This window comes from Malania oleifera, chromosome 7 (assembly GCF_029873635.1).
Source record: "Malania oleifera isolate guangnan ecotype guangnan chromosome 7, ASM2987363v1, whole genome shotgun sequence".
Taxonomy (NCBI): domain Eukaryota; kingdom Viridiplantae; phylum Streptophyta; class Magnoliopsida; order Santalales; family Ximeniaceae; genus Malania; species Malania oleifera.
Genome location: NC_080423.1, coordinates 39,647,672 through 39,672,660, shown reverse-complemented (window position 1 = coordinate 39,672,660; position 24,989 = coordinate 39,647,672). Strand labels below are relative to the sequence as shown.

The 24,989-nt window shown below is 37.2% G+C and overlaps 1 protein-coding gene across 2 annotated transcripts in view; it reads right to left on the bottom strand.

Moving 5' to 3' along the window:
- Positions 1–12,668: 12,668 nt before the first annotated feature.
- LOC131160133 (glycine-rich RNA-binding protein 4, mitochondrial) overlaps positions 12,669–24,989 on the bottom strand; it is a 28,255-nt gene continuing 15,934 nt past the window's right edge. The window contains exons 2-4 of one of the 2 annotated variants that reach the window (XM_058115488.1): positions 13,948–14,016; positions 13,159–13,265; positions 12,669–13,072 (exon numbers count right to left, since the gene is read on the bottom strand). In XM_058115488.1, the coding sequence (XP_057971471.1) occupies positions 12,947–13,072; positions 13,159–13,265; positions 13,948–14,016 (302 nt within the window). In that variant the 3' untranslated portion in view covers positions 12,669–12,946. The remainder of the gene's footprint in view (positions 13,073–13,158; positions 13,266–13,947; positions 14,017–24,989) is intronic. The other variant, XM_058115489.1, reaches the window with a different exon arrangement.

Here is a 24,989-nt window from a genome sequence, read left to right as displayed (position 1 = left end):
TGCACATTTAAACAAATTCTTTACATTTTTTTTTAAACTTTTTTTTATACAAATATTGAAAAATTCTAAAATAAACTAAAATTTTATAATTCTTTGGAAAACTAAAAATTGGAAAAAGAAAAATATTCTTTAAAACTAAACAAGTCCCAAGTCTCCTCACAAATGAGGTTCTCGTAAAAAATACTGTTTTGAAAAAAGAAATACCCATATAAAAAAGTCATATTGATAATAAGTATTGAATTAAAAAAGTGCATAAAGTCGTAAGAATTATTTAGTTGTCTCTAAAAAAAAAGTACTAATTGTAAGAACTTATAAAATAAGTAATGTTTGATATCCAATTTTATTATAATTATAGTTTGAATATATATTATTATCGTTTGAATAATATTATTATACTTTGACATATAATTATTATATATAATACATAATAGAATACTATAAATTTATTAAATTATGTTAACATACTTAATTAATATTTTCTGATTAAATTTCTAATATTTCAATTAAAATTGAATTAATAGCTATACTAATTAAAATTTCAATTGAAAATTTAATATTTATAATTAGATAATTAATTACCATTTTTAATTATGTTAAATTACGTCGAATGACATTTTATGTTAATTATATTATTATAAATAAACAAAATATTTTCATTTAATATTTCATAATTATGTATTTTAGTCTAAAATTTTGATTATGTTCTAACTTAAATTTTAATTAATTTTTATTTTAATTAAAATTCTTTAATTAAATTCTTCAATAATTTTTATTTAAGATTCAAAAAGGTCAAAGAGGGGGAGAGAGGCGTGCGAGGGAAACAAGTAACTATTCTTGTGACGACTTCCTTAATTTCCCATTTTTTTTTTCATAATATAATAATTTCAATATAACAAATCTCAGCAGATCATAATCCACGTGGACCCATGGGTACCAGGGATACATCAAAACACATAACGGAAGTTTAAGCAGCAGGAAACATACAATCACATTATCATAAATACGAAAACATCCATCGTAATATCATAAATACTAGAGTCACTATAACCATTGTATTTTAGTGTTTACATCCCAAAAACAAGATCTAGGGACATTTCCCACAAAATCCAACTGTCTCTACTAACACTTACCCTTCAAAGAGGGCAGACAAACAGCACTAAATCAGCGGGGCTTTTTCCGCTCTCCTATCTGGGGCTCTTGAAAAGTTTATAAAATTTTGGGGTGAGACACCTCTCAGTAAAGGAAATAAACTAATACTAGTGTGTGACAACATAAGTATTCCGTGTTATACATATATTGTGTAGAAACATATTTAATAACTATTATGTCATATCTGAGAAAACATATATACCATCATAACATGACAGAACATATTGCATTTTCATAATCATATTTCATCTCATAAAGTATAAGACAAAAACAGTCCTAGTAGGTTAGCTAGTTGTTGTCATGTATTACCCCCACATGACTGGGTTATGTGGCCTGAAGGCGAGACCTGACAATGGTTGGCCGACCACTGTCAAGTCAAAAGTACAGTCTATAAGTCTGATGGGTCTGCTAGACTTGGTCCGTACACCAAGGGTGCTCACACACTTCTTAAAAACCACATTCCGTACAGCGACGTTAACACAAATATCATGATCATGATGACCATGGACACATAGCAACGGTACTGTGCAAGTGCTAGCCTAGACCAAGCCAACCAGATTCTGATATCATATAGCATATTTTGAAACTGTGATACATAGATATTTCATATCATTAATTATCAAATTAATCATATCATTTTGCATATATATATATATATATATACATATATCATGAAAATCATCGGCCCGTACGCCGGCAAATCATAGCACAACTTGTACGCTGTCAAATCACATCCATAGCTCGACCCATACGCTGACAAATCATATCATAGCACAGCTCATACGCTAGCAAATCACATCCATAGCATGGCCCGTACGCTGGCAAAATATATCTATAGTTCAGCCCGTACGCTGGCAAATCATACACATAGCACGACCTGTACGCAAAAAAACATATAAAAATCTAAGCTTGTACGCCGGTTTTCCATTATAAAAAACCGTATCATAATCACATTTCTAGAAAACAGTATTTTATAACAATTTCTACTCATGTCACACTAACAGGTTTTCCGCATATTCAACATACCATCATTTTCAACAGTGTTTTCTCAAATATAAATCATATATATGGACATATTTACTTTCTTGAAATCAAATGCTATATGTACATACATTTTCTAAAAAAAAAACTAGCTTAGTTTATTCCCTTACCTGATTCCTGAAAAGTTCATAAGAAAATTTGTCCTACACCCGTAGGGTTCCCCATTCAACACCCTGAAAATGAAATTTCTTAGAACTAAAGTTCAGTATTCTTACGCGTACTACGCTTTCTTCAACTGTCAGAAATCCAAATATTGAGTAGAAAGTCTTACCCTAGATTTGGGATGGTTTCCTACTCAGCCCCACCGACGATCCACTTCGGCAGACTTGCAGAGAACTTTCTCAGGAGCGTCGTGGTGGCTTCAGATCCTCAAACCGACGGAAATTCGGCCCGAAATCGAAGAGAGAAGGGGGAGGAACCGAAGAGTAAGAGAGAGAGAAGTGCTACGTAGGAAATTTCGGCCAAAAATGAATTTTTAGGCCTATTTAAACTATGGCCTTTGTCGACAAGCCACGTCACCTCGTTGATGAGGTCAAGAGAAAATTCGTCAACGAACTCTTCCCTTCGTCGACCAAATTCAGAAAACCCAAAGTCATCCCCTCTGTATTTCCTCATCGATGAGCCACGTCACCTCGTCGTCGAGTCCTATAGAAAGTTCATCGACGAACTCCAACCCTTATCAATGAGCTCCTGTTATACCCTCGTTGATGAGTTCTCTATATTTGTCAATAAGGAGCTAAAAAATTCCTCGGGATTTATTTTTTCCAAAATGTAATGTCGTCGACTGCCTCCTTCTGTTTCCGGTTTCCATTTTCCTTTCTTTTTATTATTTAAATACCATTATTCTTCGGGTCGTTACAATTCTAGTGCAACAATCAACCACTATCGTGTAAGGCTACTAGAGTAGATCGACCATTGACAACTAGTAATGGAGGTGCAAGGTATGAGGCATAAGGAGGAGATAAGAGTAGGTAGTTGTTAACCACCAACATCCATGTTCTAATTTTATTGATAACAAACTGCTATTAAAATACTTTGAGTTTGGATTGTGTTAAACATGGCTTTAAAAGAACTCAAGTTGGAGATATGGATAAAACTTGAAGATATTTTCAAGAGTTTTTGTTAATTGTATTGCTTCTTTTGTTCTTCTTCTTCTTCTTCTTCTTCTTCTTCTTCTTCTTCTTCTTCTTCTTTTGTATTGCTTGTTTTGCAAATTTCACATTAGTAACTTATATAGGAACAAGAAAACAAAATGGAGACTATCATAGGTTGTCTGTCGAGTGCATTAAAGGCTCTATGGGTCAGTCAACCGACCTTGAAACAATGGCTAGGCAGTTTGGTGCTTATGTAGGTCCACTGGCCTTTGCAAAAGGCCTAGGCGGTTAACTGGTCCAAGGGATCAACCTTGCTTTTTTTTAGGCTCCAATGGTTTAATCAGAACTCTAATGATTAGTTCTAAGCTAACCAACCTTTGAGATAGGTTGACCTGTTTAACTAGAAGTCAAACTCCAACATGTAAAAAATGGATAGTTTGACCGAGAACTTTATACATATGCTCTTTAAAGCCCAATGAGCACCATTGAAGCTATATATATTGTCTTGCCAAAAGTTCAAACTTTATTTTTCTCTTATTAAATCTCTTGTGCTTTAATAAATCTCTTGTGCTTTAATTTGATCTTCTTGAGAGAATTTCTAGAAAAGCTTTTGTAGCATCTCCTTGATAATTCTTTGAGAGTTATATTCTTGTGCTTTCGTTTATACATCTTTCCTTGTGAGGAAATCATCTCCCTTTTGTTCAAAATTTGTATTTGATGACCTTGCCTTTGTCAAAGTAAGGAGTGTAAGTTGGTGATCTTGTCTCCGTTAAAATAAGCAAATTAGTGAAACCTCGAGGTGATTTGGCCTTGAGAAAGTGGGCGTAGAATTGGGATAGTTGAACCACTATAAAATAATTTCACATTTCTTGACCTTTACTCTCTTTATTTTAATTGTGTTTAATATTTGTATGATTTCCTTGCATTAAAATTTTTTAATCAAGCAATTAATTTTCATTGAACTCAATTAACCCTTCCCTTTGGTTGTCATTAAGGCAAATAGTAGTAAAGGAGGAGAATAGGAGAAAAGGCAAAGTGATGAAAGAGGCGAGGCAATGATCATTAGGTTTTGGGTAGGGGCAGAGTTGAAATAGAAATGAGAGTTTGGGGAGTGAAGGTTTCAATATTGAAACCGAAGAGGGAGAGAGAAGAAGGCATTATTATTGGATGAGTATTCATTGGCAAACTTTAAAGGTGACACACTACGTCAATGAAGATAAGGAGTGAAGAAAGGAAGAGAGATGAAAAAAAGAGTATAGTAACCTTTTCATCCATAAGTTCTTTCATTTTTTACAAGTTTTCCACCAGCTATGAATGTGACTCCTTATAAGTAGTTAAAAGTATTAAGCTACTTCACAAGAAGTACTTGTTTTTCTCTTTAAAAAAAAAAAAATGTACTTCTAGAAAAATTACTTCTTGCAATATATACTTATTTTAAAGTCAAATAATATCTTTTGTAACAAGTATTATGATATGGTTCATTGTACTTATCTTTCATGCCTTCCCGTTTGACTTCATATCTCACCTCCTTTGCAGTTACTCGAATTGAGGTTTTAAATGCCTTCCCACTTTTTACACTGGGGCATAGTAGTTTATTTTAGTATAACATTATTACCTATCTAGTTGCGTTAGTGATTGCCTTATTGGATTCTCTAATGTCTCTAAAGGACAAGCATGTACCCTCAAATATTTACCATTATTAGTTTTCCTCTAGCTGCAATCCGCCTAGACTAATGAGAATTGGTTCCAACCTCTCATAATGGATGATAGACTATGCATTTTTCCCTAGTGGCTTTAACGAGGTTATTGGTCCTAGGCCTTAAGGGTGGTGAATTATGTGATTAAATATATTTTTTTCTAATTATTAAATGAAGTCAAGTAACAATCAAAGTAAGCTCATAGAAGCGTATAAGGGTTCACACAAGCAAGCAAGCAAACAATCATAAATACATCAAGATTTGTAGTCATTTGGTCAATTTAACCCACCTCCACTCCCTAAGTAACTAGAGACTTGAGCTTTCACTGTATCAAAAGATATTAAAACACTTGTGTGAACAGCACTCGACCAACTTGTCCAAATAATTAACAATTAATAAGTCAATTAAGAATAAGCTAAAACGAGAATTCAATTGAGTAGAAACCCAATTAGGATAAGAAGCCATATATGACTTAACAAAACCAACCAAAACTCAGGACACACTGTCCACGAATCAACATATCCAAATTAAGCAAGATATATATATGAGACAATGAAATACAATAATTATAAGAATATATCTCAAGAAGTTTACTTAATCAACCCAAAAATAAGATTAGGAGAATTTGGCTGATTTAAGAGTCTTAAGCTTTCGACGTATTAAGAAGAAATAAAATTAACACAATGAAGTATGTAATCTTCATAACCAAATGACTCTCGATTTTGGAAATCAATTATGGCCACCATTCCAGAAGTTATGGATAATGTTAAAATTTTGGTGAGAGGTGGGAACTCTTCTTTTTGATTCAACAGGTGGTTGTCATTAGGCCCGTTATCTATGAGCACTGAGGATTTTTGAATAAGAAACTGTGTATTAAGGATTTCTGGCTAAATAATAATTGAAACTCTGGTTTAGTAAGGGAATTGGTCGGTGCTGATAAAGTAAGGGAAATTTTGCAATAGGTGCCGGCGGGTAAAAGTAGGCAGGATATTTTTGTCTGAAAGCCTGCCCTGGACGGTAATTTTTCTACAAAAACGGCTTGGGAGGCAGTGAGGAGCAGAAGTGATAATTTTTTATGGAATGACCGGTTTTGACATTCTTTATTGCCCATAAGAATTTCAATGTGTTTATGGAGAGCCTGGTTTAGATGCTTGGTTGTAGATGATAGAATTCATACCAAAGGAATATCAATGGTTTCAGCTTGTGATTGCTACGTTCAGAGAAGTCAGGAAAATATTGATCATATTCTTTCTTTAGGAGAGGTGGCTTCAGAGGTTTGGCATCGGGCTAGTGTGGCATTGGGGATTCCTTTCCAACGATCTCTTCTTTGGAAAAATAAAATGGCAAATTGGTTCCACTATGCAAAAAAATTGTCTATTAAAGGTATTTTAATCAGGCTAATTCCATGTTTGATTACGTGGTGCCTCTAGAATCGAATATGTAAAGTGAGAATGGAAGGAGTTTATCAAAGTGTAAATCAGATGTGGAGAAGTGTTCGATTCTGTGTTAGTTTTATTGCTGAGAGCACCATTTCTTTTCAAACATTGAAGAAGTCGGACATTAAGATTTTGAATGAGTTTCAAATTAAGCATCAAGGAGTTTGCGATAGGCTGGGAAAAATTATTTCATGGGTTAAACCTCCAGTAGGGTGGATAAAACTTAATTGTGATGGGAGTTGTAGGGGCAATTCGGGTATTTCAGGAGGTGGAGGAATTATTCACAATTGCTACGGCATGGTAAAAGCGGCTTTTTCAAGTTATTTTTGGCAATGGTATACGAATAATAGTGCGGAATTAAAAGCAATCAGGGAAGGAATTCGTTTGTGTAAATGTTTGCATTATGTTAATGTGATTATTGAAAGTGACTCGCGAATTGTAGTTGATTGGTTTCGGAAAGGTATATATACTTTGTGGTATCTTTGGGAATTTTGGGAGGAGCTCGTGGTAGAGTTAGAAGGAGTGAATGTCATGGTGATGCATCAGTATAGGGAAGGCAATAGTGCGGCTGATATTCTTGCTAAAGAAGGAGAAATGAGAAATAATGTAATTTATGAAGAACAACATCTTCTACCACGTTATCTAAAAGGTATCTTTTGGATAGATAGGTGGGGTCTTGTTTCCGTTCCTCGTTAGTTCATCTCTAGAGTTTCGTTTGGTGTATATCGTTTTGCTTTTGGTCGTTTTTATGTTTTTATCTCATTTGTTAATTATGTTTGTCCTAGTTTGGTTGGTTGGTTTTAACTTGTAACCACGGTATTCCTCCTCCAAAAGTGAGAGTTTATTAATAAATAAATGAAGGTGCCGCCCTCTTTTAGCAAAAAAAAGAAAGAATAATTTGTAGCTTATGGTAATCACTCAAGACTTCTTCAATTCTCACTAGACACTTAAAAGCTTTCGGTTTTTCTCTTCAGGTTCAACAAGCTTCATCTTTTATACGAATTATTGCATGTGTTTTGAGAGAGTATCTAATATATATATATATATGAGGGTACCTTCTCAGCTTTGTAGAATCAAGCAAAAAATCAATTTAAAATTTAAGAAAATAATTTGTAAAATAGTACACATTAAGTAATAAATTCAAATTTGAATTCTTGCCTGACTATGAGGCGAACTAGCTAGAGGAGCTATTGTCGCCAAACAAGAGAGAAATATATTAAGTGATATTTTCATTCCTTTGTGAGAAAATATTTATTAAGTTCAAAATCATTGAATTCAACCATATTTGAATAGTTTCCAAAAGATATAGTTTAAATTTGAAATTTAGTTAAGATTTAGAAAACCCAAAAACTTTATTCAAAAAGACTTTTCAATTAGTGCTAATAAAATCCAATCAAGCTTACAATATTTTCCTGATTGGGTGAGATGAAATCTAGAAAATATTTGATTTAATTGAAGTGCAAAATCCAAGTTAACTAAGCCAAATAATGATGTAGATTATTAGGAATTTTGAAAACAAGTTTTTTAAATAAAGTACAAAATAAGTATTAGAAGAAAGAAAGTTGATTAGTTGCAACATATACAAAGTTCAACAATATCGGTGCTTCTAATGGTGTTTTAGAAGGACATATAGCCCACTTCCAACAACTCTTCAAGTTGCTTCCTCAACTTTGCTAGCTCTAGAGACACCATATATATAGTATGACATTTTAGTAGGGAGCTCCACCCAGAGTAACAACTTAATCTTATGCTCCATATCTTCTTGTGGAGGCAAGTTTGTGTGATAGCTTCTCTAAAATCACAACTTTATATGGCACCGGCTCTTGGCCTAACTCTTCTTTCGTCACCAACATGTTTAGATATGTCTACTAAACCCTTCTCAATCCCATTTTAAGTTGTACAGTTAAAAGGAATTTCTCGTCATCCCCTTTCTTTCCAATAGCTTGCACTATCTAAAAGTGATCTACTAGACTACAGAAACTAGAAAATGACATTAGTGTTGCCTTAATCTATCTTAATTAAGACTTCTATTTCAAGTATTACTTGGAAATCATCCATCGATCCAAATGTTAAATCACATATCCTATCGACTACACAAACTTCACATTCATTTGCTTGATTGCTCCTAGAGTAGATTAACTTGTGGAGTTAATCACCTTCATGTGTCCTGAATTGAGTCTTTGCACTTCTATTTGTGAGATAAAGCTATGGTTAGTTTTGGTATCCACTATAGCACCGACACTTTCCCATTAACTCACAAATCCACAAACATTAATCACTTAGCTCGAATAACTTTTGATTCTTTTGTCAGCCTCTCCACGCATCGAGTAACTGCACTGTGACCATCCCTAGGGTTTCTTTCTTATCCTTATCTTGTCCTTTTATTCCATCTACAATGCAAGCTTTCAAGGTATTGATCAATAAGTTGTGAAGGAAATCAACAACTCTATGAGGGCCTCGACATAAGAAACATGCATGCTAACCATTACCACTAGTTGTGTTGAAAAATAAAGACAATGAAGCTTACTTAGAAGTTGATGCCTTATTGTCGACTCCCTCGCTTTTGGGGCAAACCCCTCTGAAAGACTTTTTGTTGTTTTCACCTAAAATGCTACTCTTTTTGGACATTATGGAACTCTCTTCAATATTAGTCATTCAAGCGTTTTGCGGAAACCTATGTTGTAGGCAAGTCTTGAACTCTTCGTCAATGAACTTATGCCCTTGTCCATGATTTCAACCCCTTAAGAAAACAACAACTTGTCTTTTTTGACATATCTTGAATGTCCAACATCAAAGTAGAAAATTGTTTTACCTACTCCCTAACTATAATATATATATTTTGAGATCTTATAGTTTGCAATGAGCATTGTACTTAACATTTTAAGGGGAAAAAAATTTGCCTCAAACTCTCTATTCAAGTCTGCTCAACCCTCAATTACGCATTGTCCATTCTAAATTTCATCGTACTTAGTAAGCCACCACAACTTAGCATCATCACCCGAGTACATTGTTGCCATGGATACTTTCGCCTTCGTCAAGTTGGTCCTTGCCGAATGAATTGTTCCATAACAAATAAGAAGTTCTCCAATTTCATCATAGGTACCCCCCATATGTTATGGGTTTTGGTGCCCTTATTCTTCAATACTTTATCCCTATAGAGTTAGTATTACCAACAGCACAAACCATAAGTTTCATCTTGCCATTAAGATCTCCTATCTGGATCTATAAAGGTTTTACCATAACATGGAAGTCCTTTGACATTTCCATGATAGAGCCCTATTGATATTTTTGTGATCCCTTCAATACATCTGCATGTTCAAAAAGTTTGGCCATCTCTACAATCACATTGTTGGCTCTCTCAACCTGCACCCTTTGCATTTCAATTCTTCCAATTTTAATTAACATAATCTATTATTGATGCTTCTTATAATCCCACGATACAAAAGCAACCAAATTAATTTGTTGAATAAGTAATCAAACTCTAATAACATTTGTTATCACCAAACACTTCACACCTTGTGAAAGGCCGTTTAATATTAGTCGTAGACTCTTAACTATTTGCTAAAAGTATATTGTGATTTCATCATATAATCAAAATTTACAACTTTCAAATGTAAAATAAGAGAATAATCACAAAACTAAATGATTGATAAATACTTACCTCTATGTTATTTTAACTCTAATAATAAAAAACATAAAACTGATAAACTTTATACTATTTACATGATTATTATTCATGTTATGCAGATTGTGCAACTAACCAAGAAGTATAATGCCATTGTTGGACTTGTGACGGTTAAAAAAACTGTGTTTCTATCGTTCTGAATTCTGATCTAGCCATGTAGACCCATCCCGATTGCTGCTGACTCATGAACAATGGCATTACTCCATTAGTTAACCTTTCTTATCACTCCAAAAGCACTACAAAAAGCTTTTTCACGACTAGCTAGAAAGAAAGAAGAGAGACAGGGGCGCTGCATGCCTTGTTCTATCATTGTTGCATTGAAGCAATAGCAACTGTGGTTTGGCAGTGCAGTGCTACGACCTTTTAAGACTCACATCTCCATCGACATGATGACGTGCGAAGTTGCGACAAGAAATGGTTGATACTTGCAGAGGGGAAGAGAGAGATGGGAGTAGGGTCCACTCAGGTTTGTATTGTTCTTGTTTTTGCCTTGTATCCAAACAGATGAACATCCAATTCAGATGTTCCAGACCCTCTCATTGTCCAATCTTTGACCATCGGTCTTCGTTCCCATCCTACCTTTGACCCTATACCCCTCTCCTCCTGCAGCCCTATGAACTGAATCGCCATGTTATGTTGTAGCCCTGCTGCCTCAGCACCTGTGCTCTGTCGTCGCAACACGTGGACTTCGCGCTTTTCACAACCTACAATCATCATGATCATAATAATAATTCTGCAAACTGCTAGCTCAAAAGTCACAGAACTCCAATATCTGTAATAAACTAGTAAAATACGGAAGCACAGTTTGGACCCCTTCTTTTTCAATATCTTCATCTCTGTTTGGTGATATAAATTTTATTAACTTTTAAAAGATAAAACAAATGAATATCTTTTATTCAAATTTATATCTTCGAATGATGCGTTGTAAATATGAATACAAGCAATAAAATAAGCATATCAAGGCCAGGGTTGGTTGGTTTATTGAGGAGGAGTGAAATGAATGAATACCCTTGGGACTTGAGGAGCTGAGCTGAGTTTGTCTTGTGCTATAATTGAACGGCAAAGGCTGGTTTCTTTCACTCAATTCCGGTTGGAGTACTGGGAATCTCAGGGGCAAGGGCAGCCCCACTTCCCTTTCCTCATCCAAGAATAAAACTACAGTCTACAGGCAAGCAGTGAGTGGCGGTTTAAGTTATTCAAAGCCAGACCCTGTTCTGGCAGATGATGCTCCCTTATAAACCCTACCAGTAAAAAGTTCTAAAAGTTAAAAATTGAACCAAAGAAAAAAAAAAAAAAATCGTTTCTGCAACCTCTTATGCTATTTTAACCGAGTTGGAATATGATAGGGAGACATTAGAAGGGAATTGCAAAAATGTTTTTGCTTTTCTCATAAGCTGTTTCATTCTCTTTTTATTATCATTATATTTGTTGCAACATACCGGAAGTCCATCCTTCAACAATCAACAGGAGGGAGTGGATTTTAAAACGGGTGACAAACTCGAAATCAAAAGAGGAGGTAATATGTAAGGATGAGAAATTAGTTAATACATATTCTGAAGTAATTTGATTTTACTATGAGTGAAGTTATAACACTTATTTAATATACTATCGGTTCATTAGTTACTAAACTATACTTTAGTTCAAGAAAATCAATAATTAATGGTTTGCATTCTCATGTAGGATTTGGGAGTACAATTACGTAAGATATTAGTCTATGAAGAAATAAGAAAATTAAAAAAATATCAAGGTTAAGTGAGTGTTTGAGACGTGAATTCAATTTTTATGCCGTGTATAATTGGGTATTTTTTAAAATGTGGTGGATATTTGGTGATATTTTTTAAAGAAGAATACTCATCATACACAGTATTTTACATTCATGCCTAGAAAGGCATTCAAGAACAGAAGGATGTCCCATGTGAGACCTTAAAAGTAAATTTCTTTCGGTAAATTAAAAGCTTATCCATTTGCCAACTAATAAACTTAAGAAGAATATTGCTTATGTAGTATAGATGAAGAAGTTATATAAGGCAGTGCTTAAGCATGGAAAGAGTCAAGTAATTTTATTTAAGGTTGATTAAACTTTAAAATTTTTCAAGCAATAATTTTCACTTTCTACACAATATAAATTCCAAATGTGAAAGTGACGCCACTACCCTTTCTTATTACATGTTAAATGAAATAACAAAAATAATAACTATTATTCACAAACTTCTCATTACAGTGCTTCACGATTTGAAATCTGTGAATGAGGCTTCATGTTCTCGGTAGCATTACAGGAGGTTGGAGGGGCAGGGCAAATGAAAAACTAACGCAGAAGAAAGTGATGACATCAAATAAAAGACGCCAAACTAAGTTTGTGTGAGATTAGCTTGCACAGCAGCGGCATAAGCATTTTATTGTGCATTGAGTCATCTAAGTTCCTACTGTGACAGAAAGAAGTCAAAGCAGTTCAGCATTTATTATGAAAACATGAAGGATGGCTGAACAGGAAATGCAATATTTTTTTTCTACTAAATATTCACGCACCATAGCTTAGGAAAAAAAAGAAGAAGATATTCACACATTATTTTGTGTAACATTGTGTATATCTAGCTTTCCTATATGATTTCAAATGCATATGCTCTACAAATTTAAGGCCATGTACCAAATGTACCATTCAACACCAAACAAATTGTCATATGATAACAATACAACAACCCATCTGGAGAACAATTCCCCTTCTCCGACCAATCAAAAGTGGCCAGGGACAAGTCAAATGCAGTCGGACAAACGAGGCTGGAAAACCGGACCAAGCCTGGCCAAGTTAGGAATCAGCTGAACATTACAATTTGGCTGCAACTCTAATTAATCCTCTTCCATGTCTTGCTTTGGCGGATTATTATCCATGGGAGGCCCAGAAGTTATTGGAGACCTGCCCACGTTCTTCACAGGCTTAGCAAGATCAACATGAATCACCCTACCTTCAAAGTTCTGAAAGAGAAAAGGATGAGTCTTTAGGATTAGTAATGCCCAAGGGAGGCAAATAAGAGTGCATGAAGAAGTGGACAAAGGACAACCTTGGAATCCATCTCTTCTATGGCCAGCATGGCATCGTCTTGACTAGTATATTGTATAAATGCATACCCTTTGGACCTCTTTGTAGCTTCATCTCTGGCAACCTTAACTGCAATGTGGTTTAAAAGATGCAATGTGTACAAAATGGCATTACTTTACAGTTGTGAGCGTGAGAGAGAGAGAGAGAGAGAGAGAGAGAGAGAACAATAAATGAGCCCATTTCATTTCCATTCGATGAAGAGTCTTCAGAAAAAGAAGAAAAAAAATCCAATATTTTACTCTCAAACATCAAATGCTACTGACAACCAATAATCTGCTAAGCATAAGGGTTTTCCTAAGTTCCATATTATACATAAGAGTTTTTTATGCATGGATGTGAAATACATACCAAACAAAGGAGATTGCAGAAATTTTTTACCACAAAATCTTGATGAAATGTAACTGAATAAACCTGATGAACTGCTTCTTGTCGGTTAATTCCAATTTGTTGTTTTGAATTGCACCAAAGTTCTTAAAAAAATAGTTCCAGCAAAGTTTCTTAACCATGTAAATGTAAAAAATAAAAATAAAAATGAAAATAAAAATAACAATAAAAATCAATGAAAATAGTATCTTAAACATGGACAGACTGCGTGCACGTGCATGTGCACGAGGGATATTTATCAAATCTGACTCACAATTGCACCCATAACCCTCCAACATACCTGCACAACATTGGCATCAAATATGGATATAAACTGAATCAACTCCAGTTTTCTTCTGCAACTAGCAAGAACAGATATTGGATGTACCTTCAGCTACTTGGCCAAAAGTTGAGAATTCCTCTTTCAAACGACTTTCACTGGTTGAAAATGGTAAATCTGTAGCCCAATATGTACAATTCAAATTCGCTTTAGATTAGGACAATGTTCCAAAGAGAAAGAATAATGTTCTAGGTCATAGGAAAAAAACAACAAAAGTAATGTCACCCACAGATGCACCAGTTCTTAGATAAATTATTCAGATGATTTGGCTTCTAATTTTACCTATCTTCATTATGGCGATGGATGCAACTAAACAGTCAAACCCATTACCCAAGATGCCCAGTTCTGAGAAAAATTTCTCCGCTGATTACAGGAAAATTTGACTGGTGTAAAAATGACAATCACTGACATTGCAAAGGTCTTCATGAATAACAATAAAAACTCATTATTTCCCATAGAAATTTAATTTTTCTCTGATCTGAAAGCTTTTACCAGCCATCTAGAAGTACTTTCTTATTCTAATGAAGCTAGGAACTTTTATCATGACAAGGATCTTGATGACCAGAATATCATTAGACACACCCAGGTGAGCAACATGAAGACACGAGGAATTTACAGAGAGATCATATCAACAAAATCAATGGCAGCCTGATCATTCACATAATACAGCTCACTAAACCATAAAAAGAGTGTGTTCAACCAGTTATTCTTAACAGGGAATTATCGACACCTTCAAAACCACTAATGTTTCTTTCCCTCCAAATTAACCAAAAAATAGTAAGAGGGATCCAACCCACTTTATCACTATTATATTTATATAAAATATATCTCTCTGAAAATCATATACCTCTCCAAGCCAATAACTATTCCAAAACAGAACTGATGCCACCCATTTAATCCCCAGTGTAGCCAAGCCACTGTCCCACAGATTCCTGGTCCAATTGCACCAAATCAATGTGGTGCCCAGTCCCTGATTTTCATTTCTGAAAAAAAATATCTGTTCACTAGCATGATTCCCCTTTTCTGCAGGTTTTAAAGGGTCAAGATCTTATCACAGGCAGCTTCCCAAGCAAAGAAAGCTACCCTTGTGGGGGCTTGTCTTCCAAGTGGCTTTCCAAGCAAATCTATTCTTATTTGCAATTTCCTGTAACTATGATTCTGATTTCTGAGAGATGATTTTTCCTCAAAGTAGCCACTTTTTTTTGCATCTTTCCTAATGTTTTCCCACATCACCACGTCCACAGCCCCCTCACTAAGTTATACGCTCATCATGATCCATCTCATATTTAGTGACAACCATCACTCTCCACAATTCATCCCATTCCACAATAGATCACCATAGCCATTCCACAAGACCCTGCTAAGGCTAGTCATTTCTTTTATCCCAGTACTAGCCATGGGAATTGTTTCACCACACCCCATCTAACCATGTGGGTACTTGAACACTACCCCACTGCTGCTCCACAAAAATATCTAAATCCCTTCTAAAATAGTAGCCATAAAGGTTGGCAGAGTGAAGAGAGACATGAAATACAGAAACATGTTGGGCAATTAACATGTTGGATCACAAATGGCTTCATGTTTGAAGTTAGCCGCTAAAAAGCCCTAGATAAATCAAGGGAACACACCCTACATTACACAGTAAGATGTCTACTAGGCCACCTCCTTCAACCCCTGAAATTAACCATCAACCCTGACACCACTTTAAAAGACAGCAAGATGCACCTCAAGTTAAAGAAGTCCATTCAACTTAGCACCTTAGAAGATAGTTGTGCTTTCTGTGAAGCGCAACTGAGAAATAACACTTCTATTCTCCCCTCCTACTGTGAAACCAGTAATCAAACCATAACCAACAGCTCTGGTTAGCATTTTGCAGAGAACCACCATAACTAAATGAAAAGGAAAGGAACAGAGGGTCAACTTGCCTAAGCCCCTTAGGGGGGTGAAAAATAAAAATAATAATAAACAAACAAACAAACAAAAGTCTCTTTGATAAGAATGGAGAAAGGTGTGAAAATACCTTCCACATCCGAAGTTCATTTTCTCCATAACATTGATGAGAAAGTCCCCATATACATGATTATAAGCTTTTTCATTTCCGAACTTACAAATTATCCCATTAGTGTCCGAGGTTTCAAAAAATCCCATCAACCTCCCCTAACATTTGCTTTATGGGACACATGTCCCTCAAAAGGCTTGTCTTTTTGCCAAATATAAGTGGATGTTTGTGTCTTTTTGGCAAACCTTAGGGGAGGTTTGTGGAATTTTTGAAACCTCGGGGGAGGTCCATGTCCTTTTGCCAACCGTCAAGGGAGGTTAGTATCTTTTACCCTTTATTTACTATCAACAACCCAATTTTCCATAAAAAAAACCACATTAAGGATTTGTTTTTTTCTTTTACAAAAGCATTTTGAAATGGTCTCGTGACCTCTTATATTCCTTTAACTTCCTAGTCATTTCAACAATAATTTACATGCACCATGGTTTCAAATAATGGTTCTTACGTGGCATAATGAGACTTTGGTCCTCGGACGTTGATTTGAAACATTAAAGAGAAAACAAACATTATTCAACTTCTTTAAAAGGGTTAAAACTATGGCAAGACTTGAGTTCCGCCAATAAAAGGCTCAAGACTTGGCTAAAGCCTAGGTGATGGCAGTTATGCAGGAGAAGCTTCCTCCACTCCTAAGAAGTGGATTTCATTATATGGGGATGGCTAAATGTCTTTCAAAATGGGCAAGCCCGAGAGTTGAAAAGTTGATACCAAGCCAACATCTGCAAGGAAGTCATCCTTGTCTTAGGCTTCCAACACGCCTAGTGGTAAGCACAAATCTGCTTGTTTCCTATGTTGAGGCTCTCATTGAGTTGTTGATTACCCTCATATTCACCCAATGCTTTGGAAGCTTCCACCGCTAAGGAGTCAAAAGGGCAAGAAGAGGCAAAATCCTAAGAATGGATGCAGTGCAATTGCGCAATGCATTGGATAGAAAGGTGAAAGAACCAAAGGTTACTCAAGATAATGGCCTAATGTTTGTGGGACCTTAAATCAATGGGAGTGCTCTCGTGCCATGCCATGATAGACATCAATGCCACACAACTTCATCTTACAAGGTAGAGTGCAAAGAATTGGCTTCACGTGAGATAAAGATTCATGCCACATGAAACTGATGAATTCTATAACCCAAAAAACACTAGGAATAGACAAAAATGAGCCTCTAAAGCCTGGCCCATAGGAGGTACATGCCAATCGATTCATTGTTTTGGAGGATGAATTTCAACTAACATTGGGATACAATTCCTATAGGAGACTACGGTCATCCCCACGCCTTCTGCTGGATATCTCTACTTGATAGGTCACGCTTGTTCAAGTCATGCCAAAACTAAAAAGAATGAGAGTGATGAGAAGTTCCTCTTTACCATGCAACTCTAGATGGGATTTGGAGGGATGAACCAACCTATCTTGTACTTTGTGACAGAAAAAGTGGTCCAAGAGCTCCTACCACCATGCAAGATGTGTTCAAAGAATCCCAAGGATTGATGCCAAATGGTACCCCCTGAGTTATCTAAATTAAGCACAGATGTTCAACAAAGTCACTATGTGCAACAAGTTATACCTCATTACTCTAAGTGAGAACTTTTCAAATCAGCTCAATAATGCGAAGTACTTCACAAAGCTTGACGTACACCAAGCCACTATCAAGTGCAAATAATGGAAGGTGGAGACTATAATGCTTGCATTACTTGTTGACAGGTTTTAAAGTTCTTGGTTGTCTCATTTGGGTTAAATAAGGAACGATTTTCTGCACTTTAATCAACCAAGTTTTGCGCGATTACCTTGAAATGTTTGTCCTAGTATATGCTGATGATGATGTTGTTTATAACTCTACTCGAGAAAAGCACTAAGAGCATCTATAGAAGGCAATTCCCAAATAAAGGAATAGTTTCTATCAAGAAACAAAAATGCTTCTTTATTTAACAGCAGATCAAGTTCCTTCACTAGCTGATTGAGCAAGGACGTAGAGAAGTTGAGGGCTATCCACAACATCAATTAAGCTGCAAATGCTTTGAGTTAGAAGGTCAAGCTTGCGGCCACCTAAATGGTCGCAGAATAAGATTGGCACAATAGAGAGAGCGCATCAAAGATAATTTTGCTCAAGATTCAACAGCCCAAACCATCATAAAGCTAATGAAAGAGGGCAAAGCTCACTAATTTTTTGTGGAGGATGGCAACCTCAAGAAAGCACCAGTGGGCATGCCATGACACTTTGTGGGTAGGCTACCTAACACGACAACTTCGTAATTGTTTGCTTTGATTACTTTGTGAGCTATTGAACAAATTCTTACTACTTCTAGAGAAATTATTAGGTTAGACAACTTAATCATGTCAAATTTTAGATGTCCAATAAGTATTTGACATGTGGCCAAAATTTTGGATGATTTGGCAACATTTTAGTTTGTAAGTAAATACAAATCAAATAAATTTTAAATTTTAAAAATAAAAACTTACACAATTCTTTCCTCACACCAAATCAGCCATCATCAACATCAATCAGGTTGCAAATGCTTTTGAGTTAGAAGGTCAAGCTTGCAGCCACCTAAATGGTCGCACAATGAGGTTGGCACAATAGAGAGTGCATCAAAGATAATTTTGCTAAAGATTCAACGGCCCAAACCATCATAAACCTAATGAAAGAGGGCAGAGCTCGCAATTTTTTTGTGGATGATGGCAACCTCAAGAAAGCGCTAGTGGGTATGCCATGGCACCTTGTGGGTAGGCCACCTAACACGACAACTTTGGCATTGTTGAAGTAAAGGTATCATTGGCTCCACATGCAAGACAACGAGGTTGGCTATGCGAAATTGTCTTGCATGTCAACGAGACAAGATTAAGAGGAGGAAGATTTATAATTTCCTTTAGAATGCCAATGAAACTGAGGGGATTGTCTTGTTTGATTTCAGCACTAACCTTGCCAAAGTTGGGAACCTTGGTGTGAGAAAAATGGTTTAAGCAAACCAACGGTCAATGTGAACAGTCATGACCTCTGAGGTTCAAACATAACGCCTCCATGATACTTGGAACTTGCACATAATAGAGCACGGGTGACCAGAACAGGGCTATGAGAAAACCTTCCAATGCTAAAGTTTGTAGGGAATTCAACAAGGACAACAAAAGGTCAATGATTCTAGGGTCTCATGTTATACTCACTTGTACCTTCTCTCATATCTTGTATACAAGGACGAATCTCTCACCTATTTCCTTCGTGGAGAGCCCAAAATCTGCCCTCATGCATGGCAGAGTATCAATGTTTATTGCACCTAGTCTTAGATTCACACAACCCCACCTTTGTAGTGTAGTATTGGACATTTGCCTATATAGGAGCAGTGACTCCTTTTTCCAAACCAAGACGTGGCAATCCTAGGGTGAGCACCTCATCAAGGCACATGTGCCTTTGCACATGCACTCGATATCTTTGGCCTCATTAGCTCCCTCCAAAGGTGATCCGAGCTATAGAAAGTTGGTTTTGTTTCATGGGAGGGTGGGTTGTCATGGATTGAGCTTGGGTCTTATCACGTTCAATTCTTTGGCTCTCTGTGTTGCACCAGATAGCTAATCTACTACCTAGTGTTTTTACGGGAGGATCCCTAGAAATTGTACCACCACAAACATGTTGCAATGGCGGTGTTTTAATTTTTGTCTCTCTTAAGCACATTGCAAAAAAGCCCTGCGCCATTTGGGATTTATGCGCAACTAGGGCTTGACATTTGGCTAAAGCACCAGATTTGTCCCTTCCTTGATTTTTAGTTCCATAGGTTGTTTTGTTTTCCCATTCGCTTCTTTGATCTCGATCTTTGGGTTTTCAACCTTCTTTTTTGTCACTACTTCCAACATCGCCTTGCTACCGTTTGTCACTATGTACGCCTTTGGTTCCTTCTTTTGCTCACCTCTTCTCTAGCTTTCTCACATCCTTTATTAGGGTTCTTTCATTACCCTTCCAAGCCCTTCTTGCTACTATTGGCATTGATGAGAGGAGGACCATAACAACTACGTAGAGGTGCCTCTTGTTCAAGGAGAAGCGACCCCCCCACCCTTTTTCTCCCCAAGATGAGGCTACTAACACTCCAAGAGTGAGCCAACAAGCAGTGGGAAATGCACCCAAAGGGGCTCAAGGGTTCCCTAGGCGAACCCTGCACTTTGAAGGGAAGGAACCTCTATCAAATAAGGAGTGAATATGGTATCCCTTCCTTTTTTGAACTTTGTCATCCCTCCTTGACGAGTAGGCTTGCCAAGAAAGTACAAGGGAAGTATGTGTATGAAGGCACTCAAAGTAGGCTCCGATTTCCACTCCACCCCTTTTTTCTTAAGATCTTGAAGTCTTTTGACATCTCCCCCTCCTAACTCATCCCCAACTTCTAGAAGATCCTTTGCATTTCTGTTATCCTTGCCAATTTGGGTGGGGTGGTGTGGTGTGTTTTTGGGGGGGGGGGGGGGGGAGGCTGGGCTTTGCTCTCACTCTCAAGATTTTCCAATTTCCTTTTCTTCTTGAGTAGCACCCCACCACATAAGACTGGTGGTGTAATTTTATGAGAAGCCCAACAAGCACTTCCTCCATGAGGTGTAATTTTTGTCTAGTCTACAATCAATGTACTAGCTAGTGGAGGATTCCTGTTAAGGATGTCTCATTCAATCCAAGTTGAAGTGAGGCCAAGAAAATCCAACTCAAGGCATTGACTTCCTAGAGCATCCCTTCCTACTGGATTTCGCTCATTAAGTCGAAGCAAGTTCAGGTAAGGCTTACCATCCTATATTGCATTGTTCTAAGGGTAAGTGCTTTTAGATCCATTGTTTTTCTTGGGTACCTCTCCTTCTTTATTTGCTCCATTTTTTTACATGGCATGTCTGACCCTTTGGCTTCTAAAGGTGCTGAGCCCCCTGTGAACCTATCCTCGTCCTCTTTGATCCCACACGGCAAAACTACTTTTAGGTCTGCCAATGAGCCCTCGTCCAACCTCCCACTATCAAAGGGACTCGATACTAAGGGGTTACCTTCAACTATTCTAGGTGGGATGCTCTATGGTGAGCTTTCGTAAGGAAAGAGGGCAAGGCATGACCAAGGCAATCGAGGTTATTATCCACGATAGAGATTCAATCTCTAGGTTTTTGACAGCTCCTGAAAAGGTCCTTGACTCCTTGGTTGTGGAGTGTCACTCAAAGTCAAGGAGGATGGTGACTCTATAAAGATCAAGGCTAGCCTCCCCACTTCATGCGCCTTCTTTATAGCATTTGTCCATAAGTAGCCTTGGCCTTGCACTTCCTGAGAGGATCTCTAAGACTACTCTAAGTAACTCTCCAACTACATCAAAGAGCTTTTCTCCTAGGTACCAACAATTTCCTTTCCACGTTAGATTCACTTTGGTTCCCCTATGTAATCATCTCATTCATGTCCCATTTACAGATCGCTGAGGCCTTCTTTGTGGTGATGGAGCAACTCCTGAGTGCAGGTTTGGAGCTGGCAGAGTTACATGGGAGCATGCTATCACTAGGAGAGGACAACCACCATGTCTACAAGTTGCACAAGGCAGCTATCTCCAGACTTAAGCAATCTTTGTTGAGCAGCGAGCCCTTGTAGAGTTTGAAGAGTAGGTAATGTAGTAGAATAAGATGACGAAGTTTTAGCAAAAAATGGATAGTGGAGCATAATGGCAGCGCTCCAATGGTAGCACCTGGACGAACGACGTCAATATCTACAACAAGCTAGCCATCAATGCCCTAATGTTTGGGCAATCCTAGTTCAAGCTACTTGGTGGGCCTAGACTCTTTAATTACTAAGCTTCAAAAGAGGGAAAGCTTGCACCACTAATAGAGGTTGAAAAGTAGGGTGAGAACAAGACTTTGCAAGCCCGTTCAAGGGGTCATTCAAGTCAAGGATAAGGAAGAATAGGCTCAACCCCAGAGGAGAAGGATGGTTCCGCAGCACTCACCTTTCATCCTATATTTTCTGATTTGGCCTTTTATTTATATGTACCTTTGACAATTTTTTTTTTGGTTGTGGCCCTTTGTTTGGCCATTAACCAATTTTGCTCTTCCCTACTTTTTGTATGGTGGTGATTGCCTTCTTTTTTGGCTTTGAACAATGTTTCTTTTTTATTTAAATTTTACCATAAGGCATGCTATACTCTTCTTTCAACTAGTCCTAAATCTATGGCTTCTAAAGGGCCTTTTACCTCCACTTGATCTTATGGCCAGGCTCTTGTGCTCAGTAATGTGTTCTCACACCCAAGGGAGGTCCCCCTTATGCGCTTAATTGGTTGGGATCTTTGCTTTTGGGAGAATTCTCATCTAACTACCTCACATTGCGCTGTCCTATGGGAGTTTTTCATATCCGAATCCTTTGTATTAGGCTTTTAGTCCTTAGGGGGGATTTACATCCAAGTCCTTTGCACCAAGAGGTTTTAACATCCGACTAACTTATACCTAGCTCTCAACAACTCTCTTGCACCAAGCTTTCAGCCCTTAGGGGGGATTTTCATATCCAACTCCCTTGTACCGGGCTCTTAGACCTTAAGAGGATTTATATCAAATTTCCCAACACCAGGCTCTCAACCCTTGTGGTTTTCATATCCAACTCCCTTATACTAGGCTCAACCCGGAGAATTTTGCCTAATAAGTCTATAAAAGAAGGTGAGGTGTCCAAAAGAAAAATTTTGTCATTGTCGTAGGCACATATTGTGTTTACAGTGTTTTCCCATTCCCTTTTTCCTAGCCTAAAAATATTTTTGAAGGTTCACAAGGTTCCAAGTCATTGCCATAGCTTCATAGGCACTTTTTGTCTCATTCCCTTCTCATGTTGCCCTTAACTTTCAAAGAATGAGATCCCTATCTTTGAACAATCGCTCTTTAATTGTCTAGTTGCAATATTGGGTAGTCTCTGTTGGTAGAAGTGTAGTTTTAATCTAGGAAGCTCCCCTAGTTTCTTCAAGGTGGTCTAGATTTTCTCTTAAGTTGTCGTTATTAATCATAGACTAGACCTGTGGGAAAGTGCCCTAATCTATAGCAAGATGACTTCTTTAGTTTCAAAAACCAAGCTCCTTATCCGCGTCTTCAACTAGTGGTGTAGTATGCCCACAATATTATGGAGATCTCCTTTTATCCATGCCTTCAGGGCATAAAGAATGGTTCAATCACCTCGACTTGTCCATTTGACTAGGGATAACATACCGAGGTGTACCAAGTGAAAATGTTCAACCTACCGCAGAACTCCTTGAATTAGATGCAATAAAATTGTTCTTTGTTGTCCATCAACATGGTGAAGGTATCCCAAACCTGCATATAACTGACCTCCACACAAAAAACTCAAGATCCTTCACAAAAATGTTGGCCAAGACCTCCACCTCCACCCATTTGGTAAAATAGTCCACGACCACAATGAGAACTCACTGTCTGGTGGACTTCAATGACCCAAGTATATCAACCTCCCACTAAGCAAAGGGCCTTCTACCGCCCTTATGGTGGACCAATGGGGGCAACCAAATACCAATGTGCCCTGGGTCTTAGGGACATTACTTGCTCCTCTCACTATTTGAGGGGTTGTGATCAAGCAAGGCCAAGGCTTGAACATTTTTTGCCAATGTTTTACATCTAGTATTGTATGGCTTTAGAATTGTTGAGGAGGAGCAAATGCCTTGGTGGAGCTTGGTGCATGGACTCCTCCAACCGAAAAAAGGTGGGAGAAGAAGGATACATTCGCTCAAGTTAGTTTTCAATTTTCTCCCTTAGTGAGTATGCAAGTACCTTTGTTTTATAGCAAAAGAAATTCATTAATAAGAAGAGAATTTACAAGGGGGAGAAAAGGCAACTCCCAAAAAAGATCTAGAACAAACTAAAGAAACTATAACATAAAAAGACAAATCAATTTAACCAATTCTCCCAATCCTTTTTTAAATCCCAAAAGCTAGCTTCTCTTAAAATTCCAAACCCGATACACCATAAAGAAGTCAAGGACGGAATCTTTTCCCACACAAAATAAGAATTCAACTTCTTCCTAGAAAAAATCCACGCATTCTCCAACCAAAGGCCCCATAAAACTGCATACTTACTACACTTCCATAGAGTTGTCCTATCCTTCTTCAAAAGCTTGGAAAAGAAGTGATTAACAAACCTTCCACTGAATAGGGGCAGACCCAACTCTCTTCCAAAACTCCAAACAATTATTCCAAATCCTCCATGCATAATCACAATGCAAAAGGAGGTGAGAGGTTGTTACTGAATGCCTATAACAAAGCATGCAAACATCTGGAGAGAGAGCCTTCAAAGGTCTTTTAATTTGCAACTAGTTATTGGTATTAATTTTGTTAAGCACAACCAAGTAAACACTTTAATTTTGGTGGGAACTTTAACCTTCCAAATAACTGAATAAAGAGGAAAGGGATAATTTGAATAGGTCAAAAACTCAAAGAATGATTTACAAGAAAACACCCCTAAATGATCCGAACACCAAGAACGAACATCCCTACCTAAGGATAATTTGCAATTGTTCAACACGGACAACAAAGAAGACAACTCCACTGTCTCCTTATCATTTGGAGGTCTCCTAAAATGACGATTCCAAGAGGCTAGAAAGCCCCTCCCATAATCCAAAAAGAAAGAAATAACTCTATTTGGCTCAAAGCACAATCTAACAAATGTGGAAAAGAAATGGAAAAAGAATCATTCCCAAGCCATAGGCCTTTCTGAAAATGAATCCGGGATCCCCTCCCCCCTACAAATTTAGTGTGAGGCGTAAAAATAGAATAAATCTAGGGAATAGACCTCCATAGATTCCCCAGAACCTCTCAAGCTAGCATACGTATTCCACCCATTCTCATCCAACCCATTACTACAAATAACTCTATGCCATATGGAATTATCTTCCAAGGGAAAGCGTCACAACCATTTAGCTAAAAGAGCAAAGCTTTTAGACACCAAGTTACCAAGCCCCCCCCCCCCCCCCTCCTTTTTAGACTTGCTAACCTCCACCCAATTTACTAAATGGTCCCTACAACCCCCTAGATCACACCACAAAAAAAAAACCCCTCATAATTTTCTCAAGCTT